Raw genomic sequence first — 10359 nt, forward strand, 5'->3', positions numbered from 1 at the left:
GAAGTGACTTACTGTAACGTCTTTAAAAATATATATATATATACGCTTAGGCTAAGAAATAATTTACTCCCTGGGTATTCTGAAATAGTATTTTGTACCATTAAATAAAGAAAAGAAAAAAAAGAAAAGGCAGCTCTAGAGAAGTTCTGGGAGGGGTGCCCAGAGGGCAGTTCTGCTAATAGTTTGTGCAAAGGCCCTGAAAGTGGACAGACCTGAGTTAGAAGTGAAAAGAGAGAATGATGCACCAGCTTCGAGAGCCAGGTGAGCAGTCCACAGCATCTTCTCAGCAGACAGGCTTACAGGTCAACCCACTGAGCAGTTTTAGTAAGAGCAAGAGACGCCCATTGGCCCTTTACCAGACTGTATTATTCTGGGCCCTCTGACATCTCAAGTGCTGGACACAATGTCCAGCTTATGGTGGCCCATTCTTGATGGGACTGTGTGAACTTCCCCCATGCCATTACTCTGAAGAACAACATGGATCCCTCAAAACTGCCCCATTTCCCTTGACTCAAACATTTCGTCCTCATGGAATTCATCCCTAAACTGTGACTCTCTTGAGATGCAAAAAATAACCATCACAAAGCATTAAAGAGCCATGTTAGCATAGTGCTAACTGAAAGGTTAGTGGTTCAAATCCACTAGTTGCTCCATGGAGAGAGAGGCAGTCTCCTCCTATAAACATTTACAGCCTCAGAAGCCGGATGGAGGGTCTCTGTAGGGCGGAACCAAGTCCAAAGCAGTGGGCTGGGTGTGTGGGTGTTTACTGAGCAGGGTCTGCACAAATCAATCGCTTTGCTTACATTCCAGGCAACCCTTTCAGCAAGTTCGTGAGTTAGCTTGTGCTCCATCTTTAAGGATGAGCAGTCTGAGGCCCAGGGTCATAAAACTAAAAGATCAGGATAGGTAGAGAATTGGCTCTGCCCCTCAGTAGAATGTCAAGGTTATTACCAACACATAATAGAAGAAAAGAGCAAATTGAGGGGGGGGGGGAATGCTCTTCTCTGCACATCAAGAAACTGAGGGTTTTCATTCCATTGATTCTAACCATAGGCAGCATCTACTACTTAGATGTTATCGCTGGTGTTGTCCATACCATTGAGACAATTTTGACTTGCAATGATCCCAGGTGTACCCCAAAGCTCCTTTGGGTGCATTCAAACTGCCAACTGTTGAGTTAGCCATCAAGACAGAACTGTTGATCTCACCTAGGAGCTCTTTCTGCTTAAATATCCAAGTAAAACAGAAAGAGGTCCAGTTCAAACCCCAAATCCTGGCACCACGGGAGCTCCCAGCCCCAATGTCTCCCTCTACTGAAAGAGGCAGCATGAACAGCCCATGTCCCTCCCTGTAGTCAAAGGCAGGAGCGGCTGGGGACCCACAGGCTTGCATCAAGCTGGGTGGCCCATCAGGGACTGTCCATGCAACTTGAAGGCCAGGGGCTCACCTAAGCTCACAACTAAGGGCCACAGTAGAAACAAGACATGAGACCTGGGCCAGTGCTTCTCTGTCAGAGAACTCAGCAGGGGTCTGCTGGACGCCTACACCAGCAGGGACCCGGAGGTGAAGAGAACCTGGCTATCATAGGTCTGAGCAGTTATTTGACCTGGAAGCAAGCAGTTTTCTTTCCCCTTTCTGAGCCCTCATTCTACCTAGAGGTTCTAGGAAAGAGAGAGAAAATACACTAGGCTGCAACCTTGGGGAACCTTATTGTAATGTGCCATCATGACTCAGCGACAGCGGATCTCAACCCTACCCTGTCCTGCGCCACCCTGACCATCTCTGACACACTCAAGCCCACCCTTAGAGCCTCTGTGTCAATCCATCTTATCAAGGGGTCTTCCCCTCCTTCAGTGACCCTCCACCTTTCCAAGCATGATGTCATTTTCCAAGGACTAGTTCCTCCTCATTTACTCCTTGGTGAAGACAAGAGTTCAGTGAGACACACCTGGCACAGAACACAGGTTCAATCGGAGACCAAAAAAATATGGGGCAAATGTAGGGGCTCACTGGGGACTAAAGTGAGGTCACCAGGTTACTACAAACAGCCTGGATGCACACATGGCCTCAGGCAGGCCCCTGGATACAGAAAATAGCAAAAGCCCCTTTCCATAACAAATGCCATCCCTACTGTCATCATCATCATCATTAGCAATGAAACACAAGGCCTATAGGAGAAATCACAAAAAGATATTCTTTCTGGTGGTAGTGATTCCACACAGCACAGGCTTCAAGTTAGCAGGACTGGATACAGTGTCCCACTCCTAATACCGTCATTTCAACTGTCAGCCTTAGTTGGAAGGAAGGTAGATATTACCCGCTCCCTTGGTTCAGATGAGGAAATGGGTTTGGGAAGTGAACTGGAACTTCCGAAGTCAGGAAGACTGGGGCAGAGAAGGGTCTAGAGTCAACTCTTCATGCTAGAAGTCCTGAGGCTTCCCAGAGAGCCCACCAAGGCTGGGTACCCAGGACAGAGTCTGCCAGGCCACGCTGGAGTGGGAACCCACCCACCACTACATAGCACATCCTTAGTTCTCTGGTACTGTGGTGATTCCACATGACCCCCAAAGTCTTCTCCTGAATGACCCAAGCCAAGAGCCTGACATCTGACATCACTCTGTAGCCATGGGTCCAGGCAACCCTCAGCTGTCATTAACACAAGTGTAGACCAGGAGAGTGGGACTGTGCATGTAGCAGTGGGCTGGTTGCTATCCACTTCCCGGGACAATATGCACACAAGCATTCTGAGCCAGTCCCCCAACTGCTACTTCTTTATATCACTTCACGGATATATTTAGTCCCTGTCATCCATCATTTGAATAAGGAAATTGAGACAAGGAGAGGTTAAAAACAAAAGTTTCCAGAGCAGAGGAGACGCCAACTGCCTGGGCTGTGAGATGCCAAGTCACTTCAGCTCTGCGGTGGAACTTTCCCAATGGAGCACTGTGTGATCAGCCAACATTGTAGAGTGTGGGTGGGATGGAAGCCCACCCTGTGCACACCACAGTACCTAACAAAAACAGAACAGGACTGGTGTGCGGGGAGAGACAGGGCTGCTGGGTTCAAGGTCACAGTAATTACCATTTCTTTACATGTGCTGGGTATTGTCACATAGAACTCACTTTCTTTTTACTCTTTAAAATGTATGGATACTTGTATCACAACTATTGGCACTTGTGATGTATTTATAATAAAAACACAAGAATGGACAGTCCCACTTGTCAGACTGGGTTTGGCCAAGTTTCTAAATAGAGACAGCCTAATTAGGAAGGGTCAGCCAGGCCACTAGGGGTAGGTGTGGCTGCAGGAGGGGTGGCCCCTGGAATGCCAACTTGGCCATAGCGCCCCAGAGGAGGCCTAGGGCAAGGGTGATCAGGCTGCCCCTGTGCCCAGAACTGGGGAGGAGGGGACGGACAGAAAGGAATATCCCTCAGGCTGCAGCTCCTCAGCCCTGTGTGGGCAGACAGTGATGCCCTCAACAAGAAGTAATGCTAGAGGCACAACTGGGCACTGAGCTGCAGTCAGACTTGTCCTCGTGCCATATGGGATGGGATGGGGCTCACATCTGAAGTCATCCTGCTCAGCCAACCTGTCCTCTTTTTTTTTAATTGAGATTTTTTAACAAAAGTTTACAGGAAACTTAGATTTCCATTCATTCATTGTTGCACAACTTCCTCTCTCCCCCCACCCCCAAGTCCACTTTGCTGTACACTTCTTATTCTAGACTGTTGTCATGCAAATAATACCTAATCATATATTCCATTTAAACTGTTCTTTCCCTCATCTGTTTCAATGCAGTGTACATTATTTATCCCTTCTTTTCTTAGTTTCCCCGAACCCCCATGTCAGTCCTGTTTTATAACAGTGGCATAATACAATATTTGTCCTTTTGTGACTGAGATATTTCACTCAGCATAATGTCCTCCAGGGTCACCTATTCTGTATAATATTTTATGAGTTCCTTGTTTTTCAATGGTGCATACTATTCCATTGTGTGGATACACCTCAGCTTCTCTATCCATTCGTTTGTTGGTGGGCACTTGGGTTGTTTCCATCTCTTTGCTACTGTGAACAACACAGCAATAAACATAAGTGTGTACAACCTAACATCTATTGAAAGAACTTGCACCCACTGCTACTTCTCCACAACCCTGTTCTAAGACAGGGCCCCATGGGCTCAGGAGTCACTGCGACATCTGCATCCAGTATCAAGCCTATAACTAACAGCCCAGAAAGCTTTCCCTGGGATGCCACAAGGAGGGGTGATGCTGCCGGCAGGCACAGCCAGGTGCCCCTGCCCCCCGGATCCCTACAGGAAAGCCTAGCGGTGATAAAAAGCTCGGGCCTCAGAGTGCAGACCATGGGGAAGGGTTCTGGAGTCTGGCAAATTCCAGCAGCACGAACAGCATCCTAAAATCTAGGGGATCTCTCACAAGTGCTGTTTGTTCACCCACAAATTAATAGCAGCAGCATACTCATAATAGTAAGATAATAACAGATGGCACCCACGTGATAGCACTACCTCTGTCTGCACTCCCACCTGCCGAGGAGGGGCATTTAGTCATACTTTACAGAAGACCAAGGGTCAAAGAGAGGACACGATTCCCCCAAGCAAGGAAGCTTCTCAATCTGGATTCGAATCTGAGCCCAGCCACTGACAGCTCCTGCTCCATGGTGCTAGGCCAGGGCCTGCCCTCATGTGCCCAGTGTGTGTTCTCAGGAAATGGGGTGAAGCTCCTGCACTAATCCTTGTAGTCACCAGCAAGATAAGCAGGTGGGTGATCCACCTACCCATCTGCAGGGGAAGAAATCAAGGCATTTCTGTAAGCTGGGCCATACCCAAAAAGGGAGAGGGGTGCATAAATAATCCAAATTTTGTACAAACTGCTCAGGGCTTGACATATCCAAATTCATCCAGCTGGGATTTGTGCCAGACCTGAGCTCCTAACTTCTCCCAACTATCTCTCCCAGAGCCCAGTCCATACTGGTCCATAGACCCCTGTACAACCTCTGACCTCCCAAAGAGTCCCCTGTGCCAAGGATGTCAACAGCCACTACCACCTGCGTGGTAAACAAGAGTCCCTTGCCTAACAGAGGAAGCCTTTGGGCAGGGCCAGCAGATCCTGGAGAACCGATTCAGGAAGCCTGGTCCAGCCACGGCCCAGGAAGGTGCTGCTAGCTAGGTGCCCGCCTATGAGGCCAGATATGAAGCCCTTCTCCCACCTGGCATTTAGTAATAGCCAGCTAGCCAGCAGGCCTGGGGGTGACTCAGCACCCAGTGCCCGATGACTCACCCACCGGAAGCTTCCCACTGCCCAGCCTCTCCCCACACAGGCAGCTGAGAACTTTGCTCCCTTCAGCCTCAACCTCAGGCTAGCTGATAGCTTCCAGCGTCCCACTCCAGGAGTGGGGGACATCCTGACAGCACCACTCTGTCACCTGGGGGGACAGCAGGGTGTCTCACAGCTTCCCCTCCCCCCTGGCAAACTGGGGCAGTCTGAGCTCACCAGACCTTTTTGAGAGTTTACAGGGAGGGATGCTCATACAGCAGCACGCTGGGGCAGGGCTCTGAGGCCTACACGCTGAACAGGACAGGACATGTGCGAGCTCAAACAGGACACGCAGACAGCAGACTGGGTCATGTTACCAAATGTCCTCCTACCCGCTGAACTCAAAGTCAACAGCCAGAAAGACAGCACTATGTAGATGAAGAGGCATGGGCCTCGTGGCCAGAAGCCTTCTGCACCCGTAGAAAACTCTCTACCTGCACAGCACCCAGAGGACCAGGGAGGCAAAGAGGGTGGGACGAGCACCTGCCACAAGGAAGGAAGTGCAAAGATAAAGCTTCTTCAAAGTCAGCTACCAGGTGAATTATGGCCTAGTATGTAAAGGACTATGCTACCAACCCAGTCAATGGCCAAGGCCTGATCTGTTCCGAAACCACTGAGGGAACTGGGAAGATGTAGAGAGCTCTCGGTCAGGACCCCAACTCTGTGGGTTCAGTTTGGCATCTCCCTCACCTGGCCCCAGTTTTGGCATCTACCAGATACTACAGAGTACATCTTGTATCAACTATAAATGGTTGTGCACAGACACAAAGGCAAGGCTTCTGCCCTCCTGTATTCTCCAGGTCTCAAATTGGCTAGCAGGGCTTCTGGGCACAGGGCTCAAACATCTGGTACAAGAATAGTGTACAGGAGCCAACTGAGGAAGCCACACAGGAGACACTGTCCTGGCTACTAGCCTGGCTCCAACCAAACCAGCTGCCGGCCTCAGGCAGGGCACCTAATGCCTCTGAGCCTCAGTGTCATCATCTCTGAAATGGGACTGAGGGCACTGAGAGGGATACCAGAGAGAGGACACATGTCACATGGGAAAGAGCTCAGTAAGAGTACTCATCACATTTTTGGTGAAGGACACCATGTCTGGAGGCTGACAGGGGAGGCTTGTGACCTTGTGTCCACCCCACCCACATGCCTGTTCCCACAGACTGGCCAATAGTGAAAGGTAGGAACTCACCCTAGCTTTGCAGAGGCCCAGAGAGTGCAGCACTCTCAGCTTCAGGTCACAGAAGCACCAGAGTACAGCACGGAACCCACTGGCCTCTGGCCACCACCCACAGTGCCTTTCCACTCCTGGCCCTGCAACTCTCTTTTGACGAGCACCCAACTGGAAGTGTGGGAAGCATCCCCCTTAGTATTGCACCAGGGGTTCAGAGGGAGGCCAAGCGGCTGCTGACTGGAACCTTGTGTACCATGAAAACACTAGCCACACCACACCCCAGAGTGTGGAGCTGACTGGTTCCCAAGATCCATGAAGTCTATGCAGTGCATGGCTTTCCCCTCTCCCGCCAGCAAGATCTCTCCAAGTTACTCACAACCGTTGTGCCACAGTCAAGGATCCAGCCTCCCACTTATGTAAAACATAATTACCTTGTCCACCAAGCCAGGGTCTTGCCTATAGCCACCCAAGTCACCAAGAGAGCCACACCTGTCTCAGAACTTTACATCTCCTACAGGCCAGAAATGCTACAGTCCTTACACGGAACACACGGGACCCACTCAATTCCCCTAGAGGAATTCTGGTGATATGGTGGTTAAAGCAACCAAGCTTACACCCATCGGTCCTCATCCTGTGGAGATTTTGTCTTGGGAGGCCTATGGGGCAGTTCTACTCTGTCCTACAGGTGGCTATACAATACATCAGAACTAGATTGAGGGCAATGGATTTTAAGTGTTCCTAACTGCCAAAAGGACAAATTAACATGTCTTGCAGTTAGAGTGCTCATCTGAGGAGATAGAGCCCTGACACGGGCTTCAGACATGTTGTTAGGAAAGGGCTATTTCTTGGAGAAAGACATCATGCTTAGAAAGGTGAAAGGTTCAGCAATAGAGAGGAAGACCCTCGACCAGGTGGATTGACACAGTGACTGCCACAGTGGGTTCTAATGTGTCAGGAAGCTTGAGGATGGCACAGGACCGGACAGGGTTCAGATCTGTTGTTCTTAGGGCTACTATGGGTCATAGATGACTTGTCAGTACCCAACAACAACCACATGGCCTATTTCACTCTACAGCTGCAACTCGAATGGAAGCATCCTTTGACCTTGCATATCTGAGGCCTTTTCAAAAAGAACAACTGAAATGCACAGTCCTGCACACCTCTTCTTGAGCCCCTTCGAGGTTCTAGGAACTATGCTGAGCTCTTCACAACATTCTCCACGTCTTTACACATCCTGGAACATGCGCTGTCTCTCACTCCAATACCATGGGAGGAAGATGTGATTACTCCCCTTTTCTTGTGTCCCAGGGTAGTAAAAGGGCCTTCTTGGAAGAGGCAGCCAAATCATTACAACCACTTCTGGTTTAGAAGTTTCTCACACACCCCAGCCTGCGATTCTGATAAGCCAAAAACATCTCGTCATACTTCAACAGCAAACAAAACCCCTATTTTACCCTCTCAGCCTGCCATCCCCCTCTGTGCATGACAAATCCCACTGCAATTGAGCCACCACCTCACAAAAATTTCCAGGAAGGCCTATAACTTAGAAAAGAAAAAGCGTCTGGCAGCTGGCCAAGATCCACGGCTGCCAGGTGGAACAGGCCTGGCAGCAACCCATCTAGTGCCTGGCAGGGAGGACAAGACCCAGGCCATAAGCTGGGTGTGGAGCTGGGTACGTGAGGCTACAAAACACCCAGAGAGGAAAGGCAGCCCTTGAGAGTGGAGGGGATCTGCGGGCTGCCACATACAGACAAGGAGCCTAGAACGGTTCCGGGAACGAGCATTGCAGGGTGGGGTGCGAAGAGCATGGTTCAAGGGCATCTGGGAAGAAGCCCCATAAAGTTCGCAGGGCAGCGGCTGAGATGGAGAGCAGCCAGGGTTCCCGCTTGAGGTGGTGGGTAAAGTAAGGTCTCAAACAGGAAATTCGCTAAAGTCCAGATGGAGGAGATCAAGGTTAAATCCTACCTAAATCTCGCTAAGAATCTGCCTGGGAGGTCCCCCACCAGGATGCAGTCCTAAAACCTACACTGATGGTCAGAGTAGGTTTCCGATTTCCAACCTGTCGCAGTCCCAGCCCCTGTCAATCCCTGGAGCTCCACCGCCTGCATGCAGCCCAAAGCCCCATCTTAAGGGACCCGATGGGATTGAGAGCCTGGGGCGATGCCTAGGTCGGATGGGCTGAGACCCCCACCCCGAAGGCTGCCAGCAGGCCCAGATCGGACCGCGTGTCCTGGAGGGCTCCTACCTTTGGACGAGGGTGTGCTAGCGGGCGGATTGGAGGCGGACGAGTCCATCGTGCAAGCAGCCTGGCGGTGCGATGAGGGACTACTACTCCCAGGGAAGCCAGGCTCTGCTGAAGCGGCGCCAACTCATGGCTGCGGGTGGAGGATCGTGCCAGACGAGTCCGAGAAAGGCGGCGCGGGAGCCGGACTGGCCAGCGCTGCCAGGTCTGTACAAGATCAACTTAGATGCAAGCCCCGCCCCGCGAGTTGATTGACCACCCGAATCCAGGACACGTCCCACGGCCTATCAGGCGCCAGGTCTGCCTCTGCCTTTCAAACACAAGATTTGACCTCTGTGTGCTCAGAACCAAACTACGCCTACTACCTGTCAAGCCCGCCCACCACCCGGAACACTCAGTCCGGCCAGGCTCCTCTCCCTTCCGCCCAAAACTCCCCACTAGCTGTCAAAGGCCAAGCCTCGCCCACTTCCCCGCCCCATGTGCCCTTCAGAGACCCACCCCTGCTCCTATTGGCCACCGGTCTCCAAGGCACATATCTGGACCTATCAGAAGCTAGGTCTGTCCCTGCCAGTCAAACCCAAAACCCCGCCCCCTCATTTCCCAGAATCAAGCCCGCCCACTACTTTCAAACCAGCCCGCCGCCTTTGAACCGCGGCCGAGTCAGACTCTGCCATCTTCCAATCAGAGCCCGGCTCTTCCCGCCGCCTGTCAACACCAGGTCCCGCCCCCCACCCCAGGAACCCGTCCCCGCGCGCCCCCATTCGGCCTTCCTATTGCGCGAGGGGCGCGCATATGACTCCACGGCTCCAGCGTCGGGGGCCAGCCTGGCTTGCTCGGCGGGAGACCAGATCTAGTGGACGGACCGCAGTACCTGCCACCTCCTGGCAGCGATTGACTCGATGACTCAGGTGGCACCCCTCTGTAATATCCTAAGGACAGCAGCGTGCCACGAGCCTGTGCTCCAGGACGCCGCGTCCCCGGTATGTGCGGGATCTCAGGACACGTTTGCTTAGGGCGTGCACTCCTGCGCGCACAGCCTCGCAACTAGCACACTTTATTCCAGCCTGCATTCTCTCGAGCAAGATGGGAGCCTGCTCCCAGGGCGCTTTAATGGTTGTTCTTAACTGCCCGCCCTTCCTTCGTGGGGAAGCTCAGTATCAGAAAGGCAGGTGTCTTTTCAAGTCGTTTCACTCCGTTCAGGAGCCCAGGTAATACAATGGTTAAAGTGTTCAACGCGTTCGGCTGATGACTGGAACCTATTCTGCAGGAAAAAAAGAGGTGGCAATTGGCTTACATAGATTTTGTTTGTTTTTTACAAAATTTATATACATTGTGCTTCATACTTTCCTTTATTGACACTATGTTTCACACAATCATTCTTATACATCGGTTTTTCAAAATATAAAGATACAACTTTAAAAAAAATTTATTGAGGTTTTTTTGGGGGGGATACATTGTGTTTTATAAAATTAATCACCAGTCAGTGGCTTCCCTTTTTACCCTACTGGAGAAGTTTCGGGATGTGCATAGGGATTTGAGTCTTAGAAGATCCCATTCATCTATGTTATCTTCTCCTGGTTGTAGGTTTTCCAGGATACTGGGAAGACTGTTTATGT

At 51.0% G+C, this 10359-nt stretch overlaps 1 protein-coding gene across 1 annotated transcript in view; it reads right to left on the reverse strand.

Annotated features, from left to right (window-relative positions):
• The window catches only part of MAP2K3 (mitogen-activated protein kinase kinase 3), a 43678-nt gene extending 34881 nt beyond the window's left edge, over positions 1-8797 (reverse strand). Inside the window, exon 1 of the mRNA XM_006894465.1 lies at positions 8747-8797. Within this exon, the coding sequence (XP_006894527.1) occupies positions 8747-8795 (49 nt within the window). The 5' untranslated portion in view covers positions 8796-8797. The remainder of the gene's footprint in view (positions 1-8746) is intronic.
• Between the last annotated feature and the right edge of the window lie 1562 nt (positions 8798-10359).

The sequence above is a fragment of the Elephantulus edwardii genome, unplaced genomic scaffold, assembly GCF_000299155.1.
Source record: "Elephantulus edwardii isolate Elephantulus edwardi_28Jun2011 unplaced genomic scaffold, EleEdw1.0 scaffold00144, whole genome shotgun sequence".
NCBI lineage: Eukaryota > Metazoa > Chordata > Mammalia > Macroscelidea > Macroscelididae > Elephantulus > Elephantulus edwardii.